Consider the following 27070-nt stretch of genomic DNA (forward strand, 5'->3'; position numbering starts at 1 on the left):
ACAAGGTATAAACATGGGATAAAGATGGATATTTCATAAGTAAAGGGGATCAAGTCTAAAGAAAAAATAGTAATCCTAAATGTATATGCAAGTAAAACAGAAATTCAAAATACATGAAGCAAAGACTGACAGTACTAAAAGAAGAAATAGAAAAATCTACAATTTTAGTTGGAGACCTCAGCGTTCCTCTCTCTGTGAATGACAGAGTGAGTAAACAGGAAATTACAGTAAGAATACAGAAGACTTGAACCACATTCTCAGCCAACTTGACCTAATTGACACTAATGGCACACTCTACCCAATAACAAAGTAAATATTTTTTTCAAGTGTATTTGGAATATTTGTCAAAATAAATCATATACTATGCTATTAAAAACTCTTAGTATAGGCCAGACACAGTGGTTCACCCCTATAGTCCCAGCCCTTTGGGAGGCCAAGGTGGGCAGATCACTTGAAGTCAGGAGGTCAAGACCAGCCTGGCCAACAGGGTGAAACTCCGTCTCTACCGAAAATACAAAAATTGGCCAGGCATGGTGGCGAGAGCCTGTGATCCCAGCTACTCCAGAGGCTGAGACGGGAGAATTGCTTGAGCCCAGGAGGCAGAGGTTGCAATGAGCTGAGATCACACCACTGCACTCCAGCCTGGGCGGCAGAACAAGACTTCATCTAAAAACAGAATAAAAAAGAACTGTGAACTAAACCTCTATTCTGTATTTAAAAAAACAAAAAAACAAAAAAAACAAAAAACAAAACAAAACAAAACCTCTTAGTAAATGTAATAGGATTAATCTTACAAAACATGGTCTGTAACAAAAATGAATTTAAACTAGAGATCAACTACAAATAAAAAATCTGGAATTCCAACTAATTGAAAATTAACACACTTCTAAATAACAAATGGGTCAAAGAAGAAATCACAAAGAAAGTTAAAAAATATTTTGAACTGAATGAAAATAAAAATATAACATATCAAAAGTTGTGGATGAAGCTAAAGCAGTTTAAAAGCAAAACGATACCATTAAATGCCAGTATGGTGGGCAGCTCTCAATTCAATAATCTAAGCTTCTTTCTTCAGCAAAAAAGCAGTAGAAAGGAATGGAAATCAAACCAAAAGGAAGCTGGAGGAAGGAAATGACGAGATCAGAGCAGAAATCAGTGAAACAGAAAACAGAATAATAATAGAGATTGATGAAACCAAAAGCTAATCCTTTGAAAAGAGCAATAAAATTGATATACTTATAACCAGATTGATCAAGAAAAGGTGAGAAAAGTCTAAAAATAAAAAAGGAATATTATAACCAATTTTTAGCAATAAATTCATCAACTTAAATGAAATGATACATTTCTTTAAAGATACAAACTACCAAAGCCCCCTCAGGAAAACACAGAAAACCTGAATAGAGTGATATCAATAACAAAATAATTGTTTTAGATAACACCCTTTCCACAAAGAACATTCCAGGGCTAAAGGGCTTCACTGGTAAATTCTTCCAAACATTTAAGGAAGAAATAACACTAATTCTATACAAATTATTTCATAAAATAGAAAAGAAGGAGACATATTCCAAATCATCTTGTGAGGCCAACATCACTTGGACTCCAAAACCAGAAAAAGATAAAAAAACTACAAACCATGTTTTTTCAACAAATGGAATCCAGCAATATAAAAAGAGTAATACATAGTGACTAAGCAGGCTGATTTAATATTCAAATATCAACCAATAAAATTAATCCAATTAACAGGCAGAAAAATCATACTATATCATCTCAAAGATAACAAAGTATTTGATAAAATTTAATATTCATTCATGATTTTAAAAAACTCTCAGAAAACTAGAAGCATAAGGGAACTTTCTAGAGTGGATGAAGAGCATCTATTTTAAAAAATCGACAGTAAGCATAATACCTAATGATAAGATACTAAATGTTTTCCTCAAAAAATCAAGAACTAAGTGGGGGTGTTCACTTTCATTATTTCTATTTGGCATTTTACTGGGGATCCTAGATAATGCTATGGGCATATTGACTGAAAAAGAAGAAGTAAAGCTGCATTTACGCATAGATGACATGATAGTATGTGTCAAAAATCTAGGAAATCTATATAAAAGCTACTAGAACTAAGGTGGGAGTTTAGCAAGTTTGCAGGATACAAAGTCAATATAGATCTATTGTCTTCCTATGTACTAGCAGCAAATAAATGGAAATTTTAAAAAGTAATACCATTTATAACAGAATAAATAACATTAATTTCTTAAGGATAAATTTAGTAAAATATGCAAAATCTGTTTACTAAAAATAATCAGATATTCACTAGAAAATAGCAAATATCAAATTATCAAATAATTATCAAAAATTATCAATAAAATTAAAGATGTAAAAAATGGAGCAAGGGGCCAGGTGCAATAGCTCACAGCTGTAATCCCAGCATTTTGGGAGGCCATGGCAGGAGGATCACTTGATCCCAGGAGTTCAAGACCAGCCTATGCAACATAGTGAGACCCAATCTCTCAAAAAAAAAAAAAAAAAAAAAAGAAAGAAAGAAAGAAAGAAAGAAAAAAGAAGAAGAAAAATTAGCAGGTGTGGTGGTTCAAGTCCATAGTCCCAGGTACTTGGGAATCTGAGGCAGGAGGATTGATTGAGTCCTGGAGGTGGAGGCTGCAAGGAGCTGTGATCATGACACTGTACTCCACAGCCTGGGTGACAGAGTGAGACCCTGAGAAGGAAGGAAGGAAGGAAGGAAGGAAGGAAGGAAGGAAGGAAGGAAGGAAGGAAGGAAGGGAGGGAGGGAGGGAGGGAGGGAGGGAGGGAGGGAGGGAGGGAGGGAGGGAGGGAGGGAGGGAGGGAGGGAGGGAAAGAGAGACAGAGAGACAGAAATTAAGAAAGAAAGAAAGAAAAGAATAGAAAAGACAAGACCATGTTTTGAAGACTCAATATTGTTAAGATGTTAAATCTCCCCAAAAGTGATATTTCAACATAATCTCATTCAAAACTCCAGAAGATATTTGTAGAAAGTGACAGCCTAGTTCTAAAATTTATGTGGAAAGGCAAAGTACCTAGATAACCAAAACAATTTTGAAAAAAAACCCAGTGTTTGAGGACTAATCATCCCGATATCAAGACTTACTATAAAGCTATAGTAATCAAAACAACATGGCAGTGTTGTAACTCTAGACACGTGAAACACATAAGAGAAACTCCAGAAATAAACACTGCCAATGGGTAAGCAGAGTCTTTTCAAGTGGTGCTGGAAAAACAGGGCATCCACATGCAAAGAAACAAATCTAGACATGGATCTTATACTTTTCACACACACACACACACACACACAAAATTCGAAATGGATCACATACCTAAATATAAAATGCAAAACTATAAAACATTTAAAAGATAGGAGAAAATCTAGATGACCTTGGATTTGGTGATGACTTTTTTAGATACAACACCAAAAGTATGATCCATAAAGAAAAAATTGATAAGTTGGACCTTTATTAAAATTTAAAATTTCTGCTCTGTGAAAACACTGTTAAGAGAATAATGGGCCCAGCTCATGCCTGTAATCCAAGCACTTTGAGAGGCCAGAGGTTGGTGAATTGCTTGAGCTCAGGAGTTTGAAACGAGCCTGGGCAACATGGCAAAATCCTATCTCTACAAAAAGTACAAGAAATTAGCTGGATATGGTGGCATGCAACTTTAGTCCCAGCTACTCAGGAGGCTAAGGTGGGAAGATCACTTGAGTCTGGGAGGCAGAGGTTGCAGTGAGCCAAGATCACACCACTGCGTTCCAGTCTGGGCAACAGAGCCAAACTCTGTCTCAAAAACAAAACAGACAAACAAAACAAAAGCAGAGAGAGAGAGAGAGAGAGAATAATGGTCAAAAACTAGAAACAAGTCAAACATTCATCAATAGGAAAATGGATAACAAGTTGTGGTATATCCATATGTATTAGTCAATTCTCACATTGCTATAAACAACTACGTGAAACTGGGTAGTTTACAAAGAAAACAGGTTTAATTGACTCACAGTTTTACAGGCTGTACAGGAGGCATGGCTGGGGAGACCTTGGGAAACTTACAATCATAGCAGAAGGGGAAGGGGAAGCAGGAACATCTTCACCTGGTTGGCAAGAGGGAGCAAGACAAGGGGAGAGGTACTATGCACTTTCTAAACAACCAGATCTCTTGAGAACTCTATCATGAGGCAGAATTTGGGGAATGGCGCTAAACCATTAGAATCCATCCCCATGACCCAATCACCTCCCATTAGGCCCCATCTCCAACACTGGGAAGTACAATTCAACATGAGATTTGGGTGGGAACACAGAGCCAAACCATATCACCATACAATGAAATATTACTCAGTAATAAAAAAGAATGAACTAAGGATACACAAAACAACATGGATGAACCTCAAAGCACTACATTAAGTAAAGAAAGCCAGACAAAAAAGACTCCATACTTTCTGGTTTCACTTATATGTAACTCTAAAAAGGTGAAACTGTAGTAGAAGACAGCAGATCAATAGTGGCCACAGGTTAAGGGTGGGGAAAGAGGATTGACTACAAAGAAAGCACAAAAAAAGCTTTTGGGTGCTAGCAATGTTCTACACTATATATTGATTACTCATATTCGCCAGGGTTCCCTGCACTTAGGCTGAGTGAATTTTATGTTAGTTATATCTCAACAAAGCAGATTATTTAAAAATACATCTGCAAATCTTCTTCCCACCATTGATGAACAGTGTCCTCTTTCCGTTGCCTAAAATATCCAGAATATCATTTGAAGTTTTGATGCCATATAAAGTGAGTCATAGAAGCCAGCTTTTATTCATCCATCCATCCAGCCAGCCAGCCCAGCCAGATAGCCAAGTAGAATAAGAATAAAATACAGTTTGATTTTTAGAAATCTTACAATCTAAAAATAAAACTATCATGCTTAACATTTATGGTGTGAAAGTTTTATAATGCTATTCTAAGCACTTTGTATATATTAACTTATTTAATTCTTTCAATAATGCTATGATATGAATTGCATTATTAATTCCATTTCAGGAAGAGAAAAACTGAGAGACAGAGAAGCCAGGTTAGCTTCCTGGCTGGTAAATGGTAAAGCTGGGATTTGAACCCAGGCAGACTGACTCTATACCTGCTCTGCCCAATATATATAGTTGCCACTAGCCACACATGGCTACTGAGTACTTGCAATGTAGTTAGAATGAACTGAGACATAAGTATAAAAATGTACGCCAGAGTTCAAAGAATTACTAAAAAAAGTAAAATATTGCATTAATAATTTTAATATTGATTATATATTGAAATAATATTTTAGATATTTTGAGTTAAAATGAAATATACTATTGAATTACACTTACCTTAATTCAATAATATATTTACTTTTTAAAATGTGGCTATGAGAACTTTCAAAATTATCTATGTGTCTAATGTTATATATCTATTGGACAGCACTGCTGTAGATGCTGAGAATTTAACTATCACATTCTACTGCTTTGGTGACAGACCTAAGAGCAATTATGAGGTGATGCATAAGTGGTAAAATAGAGGTATGGACAAAGGATCATGGGAGTGTTAAAAGAAAATTATCAGTTCTGTTCTGACCAGGGATAAAGAACCTAGGGAAGGGCTGGGTGCAGTGGCTCATGCCTGTAATCCCAGCACTGTGGGAGGTCAAGGTGGGTGGATCACCTGAGGTCAGGAGTTCAAGACCAACTTGACCAACATGTTGAAACCCTGTCTGCACTAAAATACAAAAAATTAGCCGGGCATGGTGGCTCATGCCTATAATCCCAGCTACTTGGGAGGCTGAGGCAGGAGAATCGTTTGAACCCGGGAGGCGGAGGTTGCAGCGAGCAGTGAGCCGAGATCGCACCATTGCACTCCAGCCTGGGCAACAAGAGTGAAACTCCATCTCAAAAAAAAAAAAAAAAAAAGAAGAAGAAGAAGTCAAATCTCAAATCCTGCAGGCAGAGAGCTTTGAGCTCCCATCCTGTCTCCACCGCCTATTATCATGAAACCTTGGAGTTTCCTAAGCTCTCTCTTAGCCTTTGTTTCCTTACCTGTAAAAGAAAGATGATAGCAGAGCCTATTCCTAAGGCTTTTCTTTATTGGAGTTGCATCTATAGATATATAATGTATTAGATATTAAAATAAATACATTTTAAAATATTAATTCACTTAAAAATATAAACTCATAACATGTTAATGTAAATAACATATTTTAATTTTTAAAAGCCTATATTTTCCAAAACAAAACAAAAACTTAATGAGAATAGTATCATTGTTTTACATTTTTGCAAGTCTCTTTAATGTCTGGCTTAATAGAAGACAACTGGATTCTCATATCTGTTATATCTCTATCTCATATCAAAGAATGCCAAGGTCCCAGAACTACGCTTTCAGAACTACTGGCCTAATACAAAGCTCCCAATGGCTGTTAGCCATTTTTATTCACAGATTCTATTCCCCTATGAGTTACTGTGAGGATCAAATGAGAGCATGTATTTTTAAAAGACTGTGAAATCATGACAAGCTTACAATGCGAAAAACTCCAGTCTGAGACATTGGTGGCTATTCTTATTTATATTTTTTCAACAACTGAAATTTAAACTCTTGAAATGAATTTATCAAAGCCCTGCTTTGCTATTGTATGACCTCAAATGGAATTAGTCCTCAGAAACGTATACAGAAAAGGAAAGAGAAAGAAAATGAAGGAAGAAAGGAAGGGAGAGAGAGGAAGCATGGGAGGGAGGGAGGGCATGCAGGAAGGCTGCTTGAGTTCTAAGATGTCTTAAAATGTTTAAGGATCTGCTGATGGAAACATTGTCTTAGCTACTTCATCCTAAGACTCACAGACTCTAGAAGCCCTGATAAGTATCTTCACAAGTGAACAATCACCAAAGCAATATATAGTGCCCACCAGAAGATGACTCAATTCCTTGGACAGAAAGCCCAAGAGCTACCCAGCTGGCCCTTCAACGGTAAGGGATCAATTCGAGTTGCTCATGCTGGTGAGGAGAGATGGAAGGAACATAGTATTGCCCTTTACGCACAGTTTCACTCTCCGAGCTTTCAGTTACTAGTGGTCAACTGAGGTCTGCAAATAGGTGAGTACAACATCATAAGATATTTTGAGCGAGACCACATTCACATAACTTTATTACTGTATATTATCATACTTGCTCTATTTTATTATTGTTGCTAATCTGTTACTGTGCCTAATTTATAAATTAAACTTTATCATATGTATGTATGTACAGGAAAAAAACATCATGTATATAGGGTTTGGTACTACCTACAGTTTCAGGCATCCACTGAGGATCTTGGACCATATCCCCCATGGATAAGGAGGAGAACTAATGTAGGCAAAAGATTCAGCATGAAAGTTGCTGTGGATCTCATGACAGTAAGAAAAGTATATTAGTCATAATCACTTCAGAACTTAGCCCAAACAGGCTTAAGGCAAAAGAAAATGTATTGGTTCACATAAAAGCCAGGTCTCACATAAAGAAAGCTCTCGCTGTCTCGCTCTCCCTCCCCCACTCCTTCTCTCTTTCTCTCTCCGTCTCCTTCACAGACTACTTTGCTTTTATCACAGACTCTGCTTTGTTTTTGTCTTAGAAGCTCCTAGAGACCGTTCTTAACTGCAAGTAGTCCCAAAAGAAAGCTCTTCCCAGCAGCTGAAACAAGTTCAGGTTTGCATCTTATTCGCCGGGCTTACGTTTCTGTATCCATCTATACAATAGTAAAACAGTACTGAATTTAATTCAGTTGTTAGTGATCTAAAAGTATTTCTAGCTACCTTAGGCTCATTGCTTTTAGCTTTATGGGGCATTATATTAAAATATACAGAATTTCCATTTATAGGCTGCTATTAATCAATCCATCCATGATATCCATCCAAAGCAATTGATCAATATGTTTGCAGCATTGATTTGCACAAACATGATTAACAAAGTTTGTTAGAAAGATACTGGCCTATTCATCCTCTAGTCTGGCAGGATAGAGGCCTAAAAACAAAACAAAACCAAGCACTTCTTGTACACAAGCCACACTCTGCCTTGAAAGATATATGTCCTGTTTCCTTAAAATGTATTATGTTGGACAATCATAAGATGTTTACTGGAGTCTGGCCTCTGCAATTCATTAGAACTCCAGGGAATAGAAATGCTCTCCTGCAAACTGACGTATCACAATGGCATGTGATAACCTTGTTTGACATCATCAGTTTAGGTTTACCACATCTGGCTCATTTTGAAAATTATTTCACATTAAATGATTTACTTTTTAAAGAGGGGAAGGAAGGGAAAGGGGAAGAGTAATAAAAAAGAAATTTAAAATTCAGCTAATTAGGACAAAAATGTTTTTAATCCAGCTCTATAGATTTGGCAAAAATTAAAAAGAAAAAAAGGAGACCAGCTGGAAAGCAATAAAGCATATCTACTTCTCATCCACACCGCTGCCAGCTGCTGCTTCAAGGATTTGGCAAAACAAGCCTTTGTACAATAAGTCCACTTCTTTTATTCCTAGAGACTACAGCCTTTTTTGAACTTGGATGGTGACTTCATAAAGAGTGCTGTTGTTTTATTTACTCTCAATTAATCATGCTCGACTGTAAACAAAGTGTCTGTTTTAGTTCTGCTGACAATTATCCACTTGTCAACAGCTCCCTCAAGTACCTTCAGCATCTGGCTACAGCAGGAAACCTCCACATCAAAATGAATGTCTCAGTAAACTCAGGATTTCATCAGCAGTCAGGATTATATTGTAACAAATGTCACCAAGCCTCCTTGATGAGAATATATAGCATCAGATGATAAAGTGTTTCTCAGGATATCCCTTCTTTCTCTCTGTTTGCTTTGGCAAAAAAAAAAAAAAAAAAAAAAAAGAAGAAGAAGAAGGAGAAGGAGAAGGAGAAAATAATTTCACCTAAGGACTCTTGGAAGACGGGGCTGAGGAGGTAGTGGGGACAGCGAGGGATGGGACTGTGACTTCGGATATTTTTACAAACAACCAAGCACATGAAGACAGCTTCAGATGTCTTCAACTATGGACAGCAAACGTCCTCATTAGTTACATTCCATGAGATCAACAGAGCCAAACTGTTATAATTGGTGGTAATTTGTGTGAGGAATTCATAGTAAGTTTTGCTGTTATTTCACTAAGGTTTGAAATTGGCACGACTTTATCCAATGTTCAAATACCCCCTTTCCTTTGGGAATTTTTCTCCCATTTAAAATATGTATAGAACGTAGGGGAAAGTCAGTGCCAAGGTCATTAATATTTTGACAATAGAAATGTTTTAAGGACAAAACAAATGTTACATTTGGTGGTTTGTTGAGGGGGAATTACTAAGGTGTGTTCCCTGGAGCTCCCCTTGGAGAAGGGAGCCGTAGAAAATTAAACTGAACATCGATACTATATCCCATTTCTGTTCTTCCAGCCCTAAGAAAGGAGAGAAATCATGTACATCATGTGGGAAGGAGGGCTGAGTGGGGGCTCTGACAAACCATTCCTCAGGGAGAATGTATGGATTCTTTACTCAGACTTTTTATCTCCTCGGGATTAATTTACACCCACTTCAAAACCGAAGAGATTCAAATAATTTGGCACCACTCCCTCAAAGTTGGACTTCTGGGTGAGGATTCAGTGGTGGGGAGTCCGAGAGGATTGTAAACCACCAAGAGAAACCAAGCACCCAGCACCCCCAGACTGGCCTTCCCATGGACCCAAAGCGGCCTAGAACCAACGCCTAATCCAGAAACCTTGCCATCCTTCGCGACAGGAACGGAGGGCCAGGACAGCGAGACGCGCTCAGCGAGGCCCCTCCCCCACGACCCCCCATCTCTATAGTTACCAGCTAAGGTAGATTGACGGGGTAGGGGGAGGTGGACCCGTGAAGAGTCTGCTTCTCTCCTCTTTCCGACAAAAGCTAATCAATCTAACTGCACATAATTGATTTTAATGAAGGGGGGCGGGGTTCTTCGTATTAACGATTGCCCGTGGTCCTCAGCTTGCGCGGGTTGCGGCTGCGGGTGCTGATCTGCGTCTTTCTTTGCCGTCCAGCCTGCGCGACCCGTGCGCCCTCCACACCGCCTAGCTTTGGGGCCCTAAAGAGCAAAGAGGTCTGAGAACCGGGATCCTGGCCGGACCGCCGCCCTGTTTCACCTGGTAATTTATGCACAATTAATTGAGATATCTTTTATACTTGATGTGTTGCAAAATTAATGCCTAATTTATGTAATTAGTCAATTAACTCTAATTCCAGCATATGTTCCCAATGCCCAGAAGGTGTTCTGTTTCCCAGGTACTTATTTTGATGTCACAAAATGCAGCTAATTAATTTTACATGCATATTAATTTGGGATCTCTTTGGCAGTTCCCTTTGTGCAAGTAATTTTAATATTTGTCTTTCTAACCTTTTGGGGTAGGATGAGGGAGGTGCAGGTGGCTATGAGCAGCACGCGGGGGCGAGCTTGGATGGTGCCTGAGGGTGGCCCAGGTGGTGGGGCAGTGTTCCCGCAGAGGCTTCAAGTGGCAGGGAGTGCAGGCACTGCGCTCAGCAGGCCCTTAGGGGGCGTTACTGTTGCTGACCCCACGTAGTGCATTTTGCTCGGCTTTGGGAAACAGAGCCTTCAGGGCAGGGAGGTGGAGGCGCCCGGGCTGCCTGATCCTTACCCCCGGGACATTTCCCGGGTCCCTAGGCAAATCGCTCCTCGCCCAGTGGTCCTCACTCCTGGGAGCCAGTGACACTTTCTTATTTATTTATTTGCGCCCTGAAGGACGACTCGGATTTCCAGGCCAGCCGGAGGAGGCAGAAAGCGAACAGGCTGCTCAGAGGTAGTGGCCCTTCCTTCCAGGCGTCGCGCTGATCCCCAACTGCCTGGCGCCCGAGTCCCTGAGCTTCCCAAAGCTGAGGGGCGGAGGGAGAGGTGAAGCGAGCCTCCATCTCGGGCTGCGATAGCCTCCATGGGGCGAAGACTAAGCAGGGCGAAAGTCTACTTTCCAAGTTACTGGGTGGCACATTAAAACTTTTATCCGTTTTGGACAAATTAATGAGCAATTTAATTAATAAAATCAGAGAGTAGTGTAAGTGCTATGATAATGAAGTTAAATGAGTGCACAGTAAAATATTCACTAATCCAGCGCATTGCCAAATACCCCCTTAATTCTGCTTAACACTAAAAGGGTTTTGAGCACCATAATGAGATTCTTCTGTCTGCTAATTAATTGACACGCTCCTGAATATTCATATGAGCTAGCACCAATACGTTCCTAATTGCACCGTGGAATAGATCTCAGAGGAAAGTAAATCGCCATAGACTTAATTAAAATAATGTATTCCAGATCCAGCACGGGGAAAGATGAGACATTTGCCTTCGAGCTCGCTAAGAAAGTGGCACCTGGTTGGTGGAGGGGAGAGATACCAAATGTCAGCGCCCAGCCTGAAATAAGTGGCGTGGGACGCGCAGGGAGGGCGTTCAGCTTCAGAAAGCAGCGGCTACGCTGGGTCCAAACCCGGCGGCTCGGGAGGCCATAGCTCCTAGGTGCGTCCGAGCTCCTGCTACCCGGCGCGGTGTTGTCCTACCGGAGGAAGTGGCTGATGGGCAGTCTAGGATCCCGGCCCCTGACCCAGGGCACTCTCCTCCCTGCGGTCCTGGTCCGGGTCATGGTCCCGGGGCTGGTCTGAAGTGCTGTCTACAGAGGGCACTTGGGGAAACATCGTAGGTCCGGAAATTCCCAGGGAAAGTTTTTGCAGGAGTTGTGGACGCCGCAGCAGCCCCAACTCTCCCAACCTAGCTTGCGACCTGAGAGAAGTCGCTCACACTTCTCTTTGGGGGAGGGCGACAGTTCCGGGGAGGACGCTTGGATCCCGAAAATGACGAGATCCAGGTCCCACAACCCTCAGGAAGCGCTGCGGTCTTCAAAACTGCGCAGCTAAATTCCTGGGCGCATTCTCCCTTTCTTGGCGAGTCCAGTGCCCGTGCCGGGGAGCATTCCAGCCGAGCTTACCTCGGCAGGTAGAAAGCACAGCAGCGAGGCTGCGGACCCTACATCTGGGCTCCACATCACAGCCATTTTTACCAGATAATGCAAGAGAAATAAACTCTCCTCCCTTGGAAACACAAGTCCCCCACCCCCTTCTTTTTTGGGGGAAAAAATCACCACAGGTTAGAAACTGAAAAGAGTTTATTTGAAGGCATACAAATGCATATTTATTATACACATGTAGGCATTAACAATGTAAATTACACCGCCAGCAGTTGCTGGTTGTTTATTCATTAGATCTTTAGAAAATCTACATTGCCTCCAGACAGCGCGATGATAATGTGAAATACACAAGCAGTTTACATAACCAACTTCAACGCACAGCTTCGTGCTCCGCCACTCGGAGTCATCAACAGGTCGCGGGGAAGCGGACGCGAAGGAAAACCTAAGTTCCTAACAACTATGGAAAATCTGGGAAACCTACGAGGCCCACAGTTCCCTCTGTCCTTTTGGGAAGCGATAAAAGACTTGAAGAAAAAGAAGCAACTGTCTCACTATGGTTCATCTATTTTATCTCGTTTGTGTGTAGCTTTTTTTTTTCCTTTGCAATTAAAAAAAATCGGTAAAAAGAGGATGGATGGGCGGAACGGAAAGATCAATATCCTCCCCAAACTCCTGGTATTCCGGAGTGTTCCTTAAAGACTGTGAACCCAAACTGCTTTCAGGGGTGAAGTAAGTGACGAGAAGGTTTCCTTTACTGCCCGCGAGGGAAGAAAAGACTGCCTACCTTGGCTAAGGGAGGCCACCGGCTCCACCAATCAAATCGCTATGGCTATAAACAAATGGTTATCCGCTCCAAAGAAAATCACTTGCTGGATCAGCCTTCTTGGAATTATTAAATCCTCCGTGGTTCTAGATTTATCCAAAAGATGGAGATGAGGTGACACTTTAAGAGAAAAGTGGCAGTGCAGACTTAATGGTTATTTTAAGTACATAAATATTGTATATAAATATATTTACAAGATTCTTTCCCAGTAAAAATATTAAGTAAAACTAAATGCGGGGGCGGGTGCCAACTAGGTTCTCTTGCGTTGGGCCAGTGAACGACGTCAGCCGCAACTCTAAGTGGCAAAGTTTTCGAAAAACCTCGCCGATCCTCTGAAGGTCGGGTTAATGATTTACCCCACTCGCCAACCACCTGGTGTAGCCTACCGCTACGCCGCGGAGGTGTGCCAGTGATGCGCTGCAGGGGGGGATGCTGGGGCTGTTTTCTGCTTCTCTCTTCTCTTCCTCCCTCCCTTCTTTACCTCCTTTCTTTTGGTTAGGCCAGCTGAGCACAGAAGAAAATGCCCTGCCAATCCCGGAAAGTTTGCGCTACTGGGAATGCCTCGAGTCAGTTTGCTGACCTAAAATCTGGTGTTCATACCTGTGCTGGAATTGAAACTGTAGGCTGAGAAAAAAGGCGGGAGAAGGAGGGTAGAGGGGAAAAGGTTAGCGGGAATGAGAAGGGGTGGGGAGAGGGAGGGAGAAAATGGGGGAAAGGAACGCAGGGGGCAGGGGCCTATTTCTGGGGCGTCGGTAAGTCCTTGGGGCAACCTGGTTTTCCCCTGCTGACAAGCTGTGCCAGTTAACTGCAATCCACCAAGAGTCAGCCAACAGCCCCCGCGCTGCTAGAGCGCCCAAAGCAGAGGCCGGCCGCGAGGAGGGCCAGAGTGCACCGCGGGGGGGTTTGCACCGCGCTGGGGTTGGCACCGCGCGCTAGGACCCACGAAGCGGCGCGCTAGTCCCAGGTGGGCACGAAATGAGCGGAAGGACTCTGCCGCGGCGGGGGGGCGAGCGCCTGGCTGCACTGCAGGCCCCGCCAAGCCCCGCCCCCTAGCCATTCTTAGCTGGGGCAGGCCAGTACGGATCAGCCGCTTTCTTTCTTTTCTCTCTTTCTTTTTCAAACCCGCTTTGTGGGTGGCAACTCAGCGGGGGACGCATGGAGACAAGAAAACAAAAAGCAGAGAGAGAGAGAGAGAGAGATAGAAGGAGAAAGGGAGAGAGGGAGAGGGAGAGACAGAGAGAGATCAACAAATAGTTTTTAACCTTCCTAGGAACACAGCGAGTTATTACATTTGAAAGCTGTTGTGGTCTTCAGCGAAACCTGCTTCTGCCATTAAGAAAACACATACTACACACGTTCACCCTGGTTAAGCTGTCCTCCCTGGTCAGCCTGAACAAACAAAGCAGAAGCGCAGGGTTTTAAGGCTGAAGATCTATAGGTTATCCGGTTTCAAAACAAATTAAAGCAGAGGGATCCACCAAAAAATATATATATTATAGATGCAAAATATTCTTCATTTCACATATCTGCAGTTGCCCTCCCCCATCGATTTTATTCCAATTTATTAGCAAAGCACATTTTAGCCTACTGTCCGGGATTTACCTGAATCTATTCAATCAGTAACTTATTTTTCCCAGATCCTACATTTGAAGGAGCTTAAACCCGTTTTTCCCACTTATTGGAAGCTTTAAAACACTTTATAAAGCTAAAAATCACTTTCCTGTTGCAGCTTTTCCAAAATTCCTCCCCCAAAAATAACATTTAAGAGTGGGTGCCCAGCCAGAAATACTGATTTTTAAAAAAACTCAGCAAACCAATAATTTTTGACAAAGAAAATTAATATGAACAGTATAGGATGATTTTTCTCTCCCTCCCTCCCCACTTAAAAAAAAAAACCCTTTGCTCCACCCCGCTATTAAACAAAACACAATACCTTTTTCTGGGTGGTACTGCACAGAAGTTGATTCAGTTTTGACAATGTTGTTTAGCTATCATTTGCTATTTTGAATGAATGGGAGCAATCCCCCCTTTTACAACATTTGTTTCCTATTATGGAGAGGTGCAGCAGTTGAGGGCAGACATGTGAAAGTGGCTGTTTGATTCTCTTTTTCATCTCCCTGACCCTGCTTTTGTCCCTTCTCACCCTGGGAATGTCACGCCTCGCTACTTCACTTTGAGATGCTCGAGAAAGTGGCTTTGTTATTCCCTTTTAGACATACACGAAATTGTTCTCATTCCCCCTGCTGTAAAAGATACTTCACATCGGGACTCGGTTCACAAGTGCAATGCAATTTGGCTTAGTCCAACCTTTGTTCTGCTTGTACAAATGAGCGAACAGTGCACACATTATACAGTTGATCTACTGCTGTCTTAACCCCAGAGTTAGGGGCTGGGAGAAAAGCAAGTTAATCCCTTCAATACCAAGGTGGCTTTAGCAATATTTCCTCCAATAATAATAATAGATTTGAATTGCTTCTTCTATTTCACACAGTACAGAGCAAAACTTATGGGGAGGGTTTAGCAACAACACAAAAAGCCTTCCACCACCCTTTTGCAAATAACTTTTTAAACAAATACATTTGTGAGCATGGTAATGCCCAATTTAAAGCTATGCAACTGTTTGTGCAAAGGAGGGATTTGATTTGGAAACAAAGATTTTAAAGCCTTGAAGTCTCAGAACAAATCACAGCCAAGCAAACATCAAATGGTATTTAGCAAACCAATTCCAAAGAGAAGGCATTGTGCTGAGCAGGGAGAGTTGTTTTCTCAGGCATTGAAATTGCTTGCTCACTATGATGGGGGAGGGGGAAGAGGAGAGCCGGTGGCACCTCTTGGGGATGGGGATCAAGCTGCACCAGCACCTAACTCTGGCTACTCTTTTTTATGCTTGAGGTAGAGGGGAAACTGGGCCTTCCATGCTCTCCAAACCGCAGCAGCTGCTTGGGATATACTATTAAAATGTGTGGGGTGTTGCCTCCCTTTACCTCACTCCCAAGCAAAACACAGATTTAACTCTAGGTGCCCCAGCCACAGCCAGAGGCCCTATTCACCGCTGGACAAGTTATGCTGGTGGGGACTAAAAAACTGACACCCTTGAAGTTGAGCCCCCCAGTTTGGATGGGAGTAAAGGGTGAACAGGAAGTGGAGACTCTTGTCTTAGAACCCCACAAGATTGAGCCCGGAGGGGAGATCTGATTATGGCCAATATACTACTTGTCAAAGGTTTTTTGTTTTGTTTTCGTTTTGTTTTTTCCTGTCTGTGATGAGTTAAGGTCCCCCTGTAGCCCAGTCACCAACGGATGAAATAGCTGGCTCCAAAGTTCCCTGGCAGACATTCTTCCCCACTAGTTGGAAAAAGTATGCTCCTGTGGCAGCACAGTGCAGGGGTCGCTGGCGGGGGCAGGGGGTGTGGGTGGGTACGGAGTCCTTTCACTGCCCGTCGGCAGTTGGCACCAGAGCGAAAAGTGTGTCCCCTCCCCCGCCTCTCTCCCTTGGGCAGTTTGATTTCCCGCCAGACTCAGTCGGAGTGGCCTGGAAGAGCGGGCTCAAACTCCAAAGGCAGTCGTGGGAGAGTCGTAGCGGATAGGTGTCCCCTGACATGCGCCGGGTGCTCGTCTCTGCCCCCCACCCGCCCCCAAAACCCAAACCTGCAAGTCGATGTTGTCCGGTGACCCCGGGAAAGGAGAACTTTCTGAGCTAGTTCCCTCTGGTCCCGAAATCCAGCACGTTAAAGCCAGGCCTTGCGGTGCTGGGGGGCTGGTGGGGGAGGCGCACAGACTCCGAGGACAAACAGCCCCCAGGACACTCGGGATGGCAATTTTTTTAATTGACCACTGACAGGCTGAGGGAGTTTGTCTTAGTGCTGAATACCCCAGGAACGAAATCCTTTTGAAAGGGAGGCTAAGTCGTTTCACGCCACCAAAGTGCAGATTTGAAGAATGACTGATGGGACAAAGAGGCGCGATGCGTTAGCGCGGGTTCCCAGAGCGAGCGCAGCACTGGGGCAAATGCGGGAGGCGGCCTGGAGAGGTGGGGAGGGGCAGGGGAGACTCGCAAGGCCCTAAAACCTGATATCGACGGCGCACCAGCCTTCGACCCTCTCCCTCAGCACATTTCACTGTCAATTTGGTAAAGGAGATGCAAAAAGCAGAAGGGAGAGGAGAAAAGTGTAGTGAAGAGGAGTGAAGGACCGGAGTGCTGTAGGAGAGGGGAAAGAAGGAGAGGGAGGGAGAGACTCAGACTGCGGAAGCGGAGAGGAGTTCAGGGAGACTCAGGGAGAAAGAAGAGGACCGGGCAAAGGAAGGCTTAGCCGAAACGCTCCAGGCAGCGCAGAGTTCATTTTCCAAGTGGGGACGACGGGTATTGTTTTTGGCACCTAGGAAACCTTCGGAAGCTGCCGGGTACTTTCCCTCCGCCTCCCGTCTATGTTTGGTAAATATTAACAAACCAGGGCGCGTTATTTTCTGGAGTGTGCATGGAGGGGCTGGCAGAGACTAGGGACAGATTTCCTCTCCTGGAGCCCCCGCCCCCAAAGCCCCAGCTCCACCCTTCACGCACACACACACCTGCTTGACAACAGAAGGAATCAAAATCAATATTGTATTTGTCACCCCTCTGTCTCCTTTTTACTCCCTCAGCAACCCGGGTGCCACTGAAGCGAATTGTGGATTTATGGAGGGAAATTAGCATAAATTATTACGAAATCTGTAGCCGTGTGTGGTCCAGCTTGTGGGAAAAGAGGCTATTGCGAACTCTCCAAGCAGAAAGGTGGTCGGTGGTGGGCTCTGCGGAGGCGATGAATGGCTATTGCACCAAAGAGATTTCCATTTGGTTTGCACATGGGTATAATTGACTTATGTGTATTTTATACAGTTTTCCCAACAACTCCCTAAGCCACCGGGTCGGATGTGCCTCCCCCCCACCCCCACCCCGTGTTTGCTTTGGGTTCTGCACAATAGACTCTGATGCACTTTTCAAGATTTCTGGAAAGTGCTCCTTCCCTCCTCCTTTTCGTAATACCAGTCTTAAAACGCTGTCAATAACATGCAAATCCTCCCTCCCCGCCCTGGGCTTTGTAGACCTCCAGCAGAACCAAGATAAAACTTTGTAGCAAAGCCCAAGTTTTAAATGTGTTTCTCACAACTTCTCTCCTCATCCAAGGCAAACTTGTGCTATTGGGTTCGGTTTACTTAAGTAACCCTGGTCGTGTGCAATGTGCGTCAAACTCCTATCTCCACATTAGCCAAACTTTAAAGATTCATCAGACACAAATTCCTACTTGTATCCTCGCATGTTCCAAACTTGGGGGTGACAACTTTCCCGGGGAGATAGACAAAGATTTATTCCAACTTCAGACTTTTTTTTTAAACCCGAACGTTTTTACTCTTAGAATTTAGTTAATCTCCTGTTTACTCTGAGCAATGATTTCGACAGGCATACAATGGCCTCTTTGCAGGGCAACAAAATGCCAATTGTTAAAATAAGAAAACACTTCTCTCTCCTTATTCCCCACCCTCAACACGCACCTATGCCGGTTAGAAAAGAATCTTCCTGGCTGTCACTGGGGGAACGGAGCAGAGCTTTCACTCCTATCTACATCCCAATTCCAGCCGCCCACGATATTTGATCGGTCTACGTATCAGTATGAACGGATGCACATATTTACTAAGAGGATCCTAAAAATTCCTGGGGGAGTCTCTGCTGGTACCCTTCCACAGTAGGAGCGCTCCTGCCTTGCCCACAGTAACTGTTTTGTACCGAGGCCAGCTGTACTCGGGAGCAGGAAAGCTGTGGACCAGCGACCTTTCCATTCTGGGAAACACAAGCCTTGCCCACTATTCCTCATCACGGATCCCCCAGGCTCCCCAGCTCTTTGGACTCCCCAGCTCCTTCCTCCCCAGGACCTTCGATCCGAATCTGGCCGCACAAAGTAACCTCCCAAACGCCGCACCTCGTTATGACCTGAAGCGCGAGTAGCTGGGATGAGTACGGCTGCCTCCGGCCAAAGCTTGGCAGAGGTTCCACCCGAGTCCAAGTGGTTTATCTGCTGAGAAGGGCAATACATTTATCTGCCCTTCTCGAGCCATACCCCCAGAGACAGGTCAACATCCCTCCCCCAGCCCCTCGCACCCATCTCCTCCTCCCGGTTATTTTTTCCGAATTAAGAAGGTGACATTATTCTTTTCTTCAAGCACTTCTGTTAATATTGAAAAACGTGCGCTTGCATCTCAAGCGAGGCAGCCCAGAGCCAGAGCCATTTCAATATTAATGAAATTGTTTAATCTCCTAAATTCATCGTGTTTAAGTTACGTTTTGGTGAGTTATTGACCGCCTCCGAAGCTGTAGTTAATGAAGTTGTGTGTGTGTGTGTGTTTGTGTGTGTGTGCATTCGCGCGCTGAAAGATCTTTTTTATGCTAACCCCAAACAGCTCCACTAATAATGCTCTAATATCACTTAAAGTGTTGAAACTTAACACCCAGAATTCTCTACGATCACCACGTCTAGGGAAAAAAAAAAGTTCTCCCATTTCTGGACTTTGAAGATGATTCTGTGTGGGCTGTAAGTATTGAGTTTTTAACAACGCAGTAAAATGAATGTCTTTTAAAAACCTTAAAGGTCGGAGAATGTGCAGAAACCCGTGGGAACTCCTGGTGTGTACTTATAGAGTGCGTGCATGCAGGCGGGGTCGACTCACTATTTATTTCATAGCAATTTGATGATGATGATGATGACGACGGCAGCGACGACGATGAGGATAATGATAATAATAATAATGATTCATTTAACCCTTCCAAGGCGAATCCGAACCGACGGGAGCCTGCTGCTCGCACCAGGCGGAGTGACCCAAGGCACATTCCCCCCTCCCCAAGAAGGAAAACTCTATGGTTCTTTCCCCAAGTTGTAGAAGATACTGCTGTCTTAGTGGGATCGCAGGCGGCTTTTGCTACACTCTAAATCCTAAATAAGTTCTCCATACCAAAAAAAGCGGCAGTTGGGGGGTGGGGGGTGGGAGGTTGGGGGGGTGGGAGGGCTGGGAAGGGGAGTTCCGGGTGTAAAATGAAAACTTCCAGGATGTGCCTGAGTCCTAAAGTTTCAAACCACCTGGGAAAAGCGAGAGCCCCTGAGGCTTACCTGGTGATAAACTGTGTCAAACAAACTCAGGCCCTCCCCAGGTCCGCACAACATTTGCCCCAACAGCCCCTGAGCCTCCATCCTGTGTCCAACCAAATTCCCGGAGGACTTTTAAAGCAAATACCTGGACTCTTCGCCCAGATACACTATTTTAATTTTAAAAAATTTGGTCAATACAGTTACATTCAAAATGGGTTCTTACATGGGGATGTCCAATCACATTTTGAAAGTATTTGTAAACCCCATCACTTTTTCAAAGCTACACACTAACTATACAAAGCTGAAGCAGCTGCATAGGAAAGTCAAGTCAAATTTCAACCTAACTCTCCGGGGACTGGGGGGCAAGGGTGTGTTTTCATTATTATAACCCATGCAACCAACCCCGGGTAGTGCTAAGCCCAGGAAAAGGGTCGGCTTCAGGGGAAAGCCGTGCCTAAAGGTACCTAACGATACAAACCGGACACAACGCAGAGGAAACAGAATACCCCAGCCAAGCAATTTCCATGTCAAACATCATCTGCGCGGCTGCTCCATCTGTGAACGTGAGTGGTCGCCTGGCTCCCTCCTCCGCGGCGGCCGCTTCCTCATACCTTCACACGGCGCACACCGGCCGGCGCGTCCAGCTGCCTGCCCAGTGGCCGAGGCTCTTCCCCCTCGCCCAGTCTTGAGCTGGAAGTGATTCCTATTGGCCAAGGTGTCCATGTAAATAGGTGTGAAAGAAACCAGAGCTGGCCGGGCTCTCCCTTCTCGCTCAGTCCCCTCCCTCTGCAGCCCCCGCTCCCCCTCCTCTTCCTCCTCCTCCCAAGGCGATTGTCATATGATAGCTAAGAAGTGGCACATTAATGAAGCGCCGCTACAGGGGTCTTTTCTGCTCCTGTCACCGCTTAAAACTATCAGATGGTTCGAGGGAGGACATGGAGGCAGCCACCTAGCTCAGCGGAGACGCGGAGCCCACAGCAGCGCCCTCCGGAGCCCTAACACGTCGCTGCCACCATCCGCGCCGGGACTCCGCAGCCGAGCTCGGCCGCCCGCAGGACGCTCCAGGAGCGTCGCGGACCGGGCGGCACGGGACGCTGCGGGGCTGAGCTCAAGAGCCCAGGTTCGCGCCGAGTCCAACCGGACCCGGACGCTGCGCGCGGAGTGCGCGTCGAGTGCGCGCCGAGAGAGAAGCGGCGCGCAGCGGCGCCCTCCCGGATGCGGACGCGCAACTTGAAGCAACTTTAAGGTGAGCAGCTCTCTGTTCCGTCCCTGCCCCCTGTTCTGGCCCCAGTACCGACTTACTTCCCGGCTATCCTCTCGCCGTTCGCCGGCTTCCCCTCCCGCGCCCACTAAGCCCGCAAAATTGCTGGCGAAAGAGTCCGGGCGCTGGCTGATCGAGCGCCGCAGGCCCCACCCCCGAGCCCCGAAGTCTGTTACTCGGTCTGGCTGACCCCGCCGGTGTCTCTGTGCATCCATGCTACCTTTCCCTATTACCCCCCTCCCCCTTCCCAGATCCGAGCAGTCCGCCGGCCCGCGGGGACCCAGAGCAAGAAGAGGGCGAGGAAGAAGATGCCTCGGCCCGGCCGCAACACGTACAGCGACCAGAAGCCGCCCTACTCGTACATCTCGCTGACCGCTATGGCCATCCAGAGCTCTCCCGAGAAGATGCTGCCGCTGAGCGAGATCTACAAGTTCATCATGGACCGCTTCCCCTACTACAGGGAGAACACGCAGCGCTGGCAGAACAGTCTGCGCCACAACCTCTCCTTCAACGACTGCTTCATCAAGATCCCGCGGCGGCCGGACCAGCCAGGCAAGGGCAGCTTCTGGGCGCTGCACCCAAGCTGCGGGGACATGTTCGAGAACGGCAGCTTCCTGCGGCGCCGCAAGCGCTTCAAGGTGCTTAAGTCCGACCACCTGGCGCCCAGCAAGCCAGCCGACGCGGCGCAGTACCTGCAGCAGCAGGCCAAGCTGCGGCTCAGCGCGCTGGCGGCCTCGGGCACGCACCTGCCACAGATGCCCGCCGCCGCCTACAGCTTGGGCGGCGTGGCGCAGCCCTCGGGCTTCAAGCACCCCTTCGCCATCGAGAACATCATCGCGCGGGAATACAAGATGCCTGGGGGGCTGGCCTTCTCCGCCATGCAGCCGGTGCCCGCTGCCTACCCGCTCCCCAACCAGTTGACTACCATGGGCAGCTCGCTGGGCACCGGCTGGCCACACGTGTATGGCTCCGCCGGCATGATCGACTCGGCCACCCCCATCTCCATGGCGAGTGGCGACTACAGCGCCTACGGCGTGCCGTTGAAGCCGCTGTGCCACGCGGCGGGCCAAACGCTGCCCGCCATCCCCGTGCCCATTAAGCCCACGCCGGCCGCCGTGCCCGCGCTGCCTGCGCTGCCAGCGCCCATCCCCACCTTGCTCTCGAACTCGCCGCCCTCGCTCAGCCCCACGTCCTCGCAAACAGCCACCAGCCAAAGCAGCCCCGCCACCCCCAGCGAAACGCTCACCAGCCCGGCCTCCGCCTTGCACTCGGTGGCGGTGCACTGACCCGCAGGAGCCCACGCCCCCTCTCGTTCTCCTCCCCACCACCTCACTCGCCTTCCCTGGCTCCCAGTCCTGCCGGCCCCAACCTGGGACCGCCACCCTAACTTGTTCATTTCACCTTCGGCCAACCCGCCTTGCCCCAAGAGAACTTTGTTTTGGACCCAGGAGACCAAACACAAACTTGCAGATGGGCCGAGAGGCGCGTGGGAGTTGTCCTCGCCCCCACGTCAAGGAAGGCCGGGGTCACCTGAGCCGAACCATCCCCTCCCTGAGGCCCCGAAACCCCCTCCTATTTGACCGGCGGGGGAAACCCTGTCACCCCCTCTTCGCCGAGAAAAGCGCGTCTTCCCTCCGCCCAGATCGGCGGAGCCCCGAACTCTGCGCAGTTTCAAGACTAGAGAAACTGCCTCAGATGTTTCCAGGAACAGATCCCCCCCACACCCCCTCCCCGCGAGGGCTGCAACAGCGCAGGGGAGGGCCGGATCTCTTTACGTCTTGGAAATCTGCAGCAAAAAGGAGCCGCTAATCTTCCTACCCCACTCGCCTCCGCCCATCCGGCAGGGGCTGGGCCGACCACAGCTTCCCGGGGTTGCGGCCCTGCCTCCTGGGCTTCTGCGGAGATTTTGTTGTTGTTTGGGGTTTTGTTTCCTTCCAGAGGCTCCAGGCGCTGGGAGTTAGGAAAGAGGCTGCCAAGCTGAGAAAGCGACGCTCGTCCTCACACAGCAAAACAAAACTAAAAGTAACCTTGTATTGTTTACAAAGCGCCCAGTAATATGTAAACAGTGAACTTGAATCTGTCTTGCTAGGCGGACAAACGGGCAAAGCCCACATTATAAGTACCTGTTGTAATGTGAATGTTGACTCTTCATTTCTGGCCAGGTTTAGAAAGGGAGGGAAGTGGGGATGGGAAAGTTAATTGGGATGTTAACTTTCCGATGACTTAGAGACCTTTTTAGCTATTTATTTTATTGTTGGAAAAAAAAAAAAAAGAAGGAAAGAAAATGAAATAAGCCCAAACCAAGAAAGCATCAAGGGCAACCCGGGAAGAACTTAGATAAGCTGACTGGTAACATGAAGGGATGTCACCGGATAGCTCTCCCACGGACAAGTCTTTCTGTTTGCTACCAGAACTTTTCCAAGAAGCTAAGGGGCTGCAAAGAGATGTAAATACTTGTGAATAGGAATGATTATACACTGTGTAAAATGCACTTTTGTTTGCTGTATTCCTTTAGAATCTTAGATAATTGGCTGGAAAACGAACTGTTGTTCTGGTGTGACCTGCTTAAGTTAAAAAAAAAAAAAAAGTTGTAGTGTCATCAGAGCTGTAAAATTTTTACCTTTCATTTTCCCTCCCTGTACAGAATTAGCATGGCATTTTAAATATTGATGTTCTTGTTCCCAGCATGCCTGTTTTAAAACAAAGGATTTAAAAAAAAAAAAGGGTGTCTACATTAAATTATGACCTAGTCCAAATAATATTTTCTCATTAAAATATGTAAATTCAAATTTTAGTTTTGTGTGTTTTTGAAGAGTTGCTACAAATAATTTTGCAAAAGATGGATGTAATGCTTCCCTAAACATGCTTTCTGCAATACACTGAGTAATTTGCCTTTTTCATATCATATTGTGAAAACAGTCAAACCTCCTCTTATGCACTTGGAGATTGTGGGAGAAATTATTCAGATAGAATTTTGAAGGTATTTGTGTATAGGGAAAAAGGAAACAGACTATTTCTATTAAAGATCAGGTGCACAGGTGCAGTGGTGAAAGAAAACCTGTTTTTGAAACAATAAGTATTTTATATGTATTTTTGTCTTTATTAAAATGTACATTTTATGAAATATAGCACTTATAAATATAAGGCTTATGTAGAAATCAGGTAGAAAATATGGAGACTTAAAAAGTAAAAACAGACTTGCTTACTCAATGTTTATATTCTGATGCATCTTATTTAGTGTGAGTATTCAGTTCCTTGCTCCTTTAAATTATTGCGTTTGTTAAAATTTTTTAAATAGAAATTACCTAAAGGTTCACCTTCATGTCCAGATACCTGTTCACTTTGAACTGAACAGATTTCTTTCACTCCTTCCTCTGAGAAGATAATGCTTGATGCACTTATTTTAAAGATATGAATGAAGTTACTCCAAATGCCTGACTTTAAGTACTTGCTTTTCTTCATATTTTTGCAGAGAATTAAAATTTGCCAAGAATTTATGGCGCAAGGCTAACTGACACTTTATTGAAAGGGTCACAATATTTCCAGAATGAGATGTGTATTCACCTAATGAAGTTACAAGGCAAAGAGTAACTTAAATGGTGATTAACACTTTACTGTGTAAAATGATTAAACAAGAGACCCTTGTGCAACACAGAGGGAGCCACATAGAAACCACAATCACTGTATTTCATAGGAGGATCCTTAGCACCTGCAACCATTATATATTTAGAGGACTACCTGAAAAACAACTTAGGATTAATGCAAAGGGTAATTAATCCTGTTCTGACCATTTTTTAAAAAGAAGGATCCCACACACAGCCAAAAAAAAAAAAAAGTGGAAAATAAATGAATCATTGGACTGATTAAAATGCATGAAGCTACTAAAGCTCGTCAGACAGGGGACAACAAAACTCATTCATCAAGCCCAATTCACAATTATATCAACAAGATCAGCTAAAGAAAGCCTGGAAAACTTAACCACCCTGGGCTAGGACACTCTTAAAACTTTGTTCTCAACAAGAAATCATATACATTTTTTTAAAAAAATTAAATATGTTTTCACAGTTTCCTGCAAAAGAAAATTAAGGCCATCTCTGGAATATGCTAATCTCATCGAATTTGGTAACACTGAATTCAAGCTGGGGATGAAAGAAGTATAAAGGGCTAACACGGGCCTCAAACATTTTATAAATCATCAGCTTAAATAAATGTTCCTCTTATAATAGGCACTAGAATTCAGAGATGAGTGATGTGTACATCTGCACATTTAATACCTAGAGGTAAATAAGATACAGATCCTATTTCTGATTTTTAGCAAAGGAGAGATTTCAACTCAGTATTTGAAAATGCTCTTTTCAGCTGGTAAGTTCGTCATGGTGTATTGCAAAGAATGAAATAACTTGGGCATTGTGAGCCCTCCTTTCACAAATGCAGGCATCTTTTCTCAGACAAAGTTGAATGAGTAAAGTAAAAAAAAATCCATTGATGATATTTTGACCTTGATCAGAAATCCAAAGGCAGTCCAAACACACATGCCTCCACCCCACTCCATCCCCGCCTCACCCCCCAGCTTTGAGACTTATGCCCTGTTTAGCTGAAGTGCCCCACAAATAAGGAAGTTTATAACTATGATACCTTCAATGGCTCTCTTTGTCATGTTAAATCTTTTCACCTGGCTCAAGTCCAAAGTCAATACACACAGCTTTAAAATAAAACTGGAAGAGACAACACCATGGAGTGGGAAGGTGTCTGTGTGGTATTTGTCCTGAGAACTGAGATAAGTGATATTCTTTTCTATTTTGTAAATTCAAGTAGTATTGATTTCTTAGATTTCGGGTTTTTTATTTGGAAACTTGGCTATTCTATTACTTTTGGTTTTTTACATGATTCTGCATTTGACTGAGTTTTTAAACAGGATTCTCTGTGATTTGAGGAAGCGCTGACACAATGAATGAATTTCATGCACTTTCTCAAGAGAGAAGCTGCAGAAATTCTCACTGTTTCTATTATCTGATTTGGGGGTTTTGAAAAGCCTGAGGAGTGGTGCTAGTAAATGATCATCAAAATGGCCTAAATACTATAGCAGTGAGTTTAATTCCTTTAAAGAGATGAGAACATTGAGGGCCTTGCAAGCATAAATATGGCCAGGTGCTCAAGAAGGATGAGGTGGGAAGTAGGAGGGAGGAAGAGTCCAAGCCGGTGCTGCAGAGAGTAAGATTTACATTCGTTTATGCAAGACTGGGGGAACTGGGGGGTTGCAGAGTGTAGGGGTGAGGAGCGGGTTTATACTTTTACAAATGAAAATTCCCTTTGTAAAAGGTATTCAGCTAAGAAACAGAAAAGATCAGGATCTATTCTTAAATTCTTAGTATAAATGTCAATTAATTTTTTTCTCCTAAAAGCCACATATGCACAGAGACACCCAAACAAAAACAAAACAAAAACCACCCAACCCACCGGCTGTGAAGCCTCAAAGGGGATGCATTTGTTTCGTTTAAACTAACAACAAATTATCTAATTAATATGTTTCAATTACAGCATGAAAGGCGCAGCCCCTGGACCGCCCGCCGTGGAAGCACAATAGCCCCAGAGCCCACTCTAGGAATTTACAATAACTTCACATCTGTTTCTTTATTTTCCACTTTTTGAGTCTAAAACTCCTCTCAAGATTACTGCAAATCACGGCCTCAGTTATGAAATATGTCCCAGTGTTAAAGGGGGATGAAACTTTGCCCACGGATGCTTCATTTGCAAGCAAAAAAAAGTGAAAGCCCATTGAAGAGCATTAAACAAATATATTAGAATTCTGTCACTTTATGCAATTGAGTAGATCAAATGAAGGGTCCCGGCCACTTCATTCACTCTCATTCACT

The 27070-nt window shown here is 44.6% G+C and overlaps 1 protein-coding gene across 1 annotated transcript; it reads left to right on the forward strand.

Moving 5' to 3' along the window:
- Positions 1 to 21053: 21053 nt before the first annotated feature.
- FOXB1 (forkhead box B1) lies at positions 21054 to 24080 on the forward strand. The gene is made up of 2 exons (XM_003827915.5): positions 21054 to 21182; positions 21449 to 24080. The coding sequence occupies exon 2, from the start codon at positions 21506 to 21508 to the stop codon at positions 22481 to 22483; it is 978 nt and encodes a 325-aa protein (XP_003827963.3). The 5' UTR covers positions 21054 to 21182; positions 21449 to 21505; the 3' UTR covers positions 22484 to 24080.
- The last annotated feature ends 2990 nt before the right edge of the window (positions 24081 to 27070 follow it).

Source organism: Pan paniscus, chromosome 16, assembly GCF_029289425.2.
Source record: "Pan paniscus chromosome 16, NHGRI_mPanPan1-v2.0_pri, whole genome shotgun sequence".
In the NCBI taxonomy this organism is placed as follows: domain Eukaryota; kingdom Metazoa; phylum Chordata; class Mammalia; order Primates; family Hominidae; genus Pan; species Pan paniscus.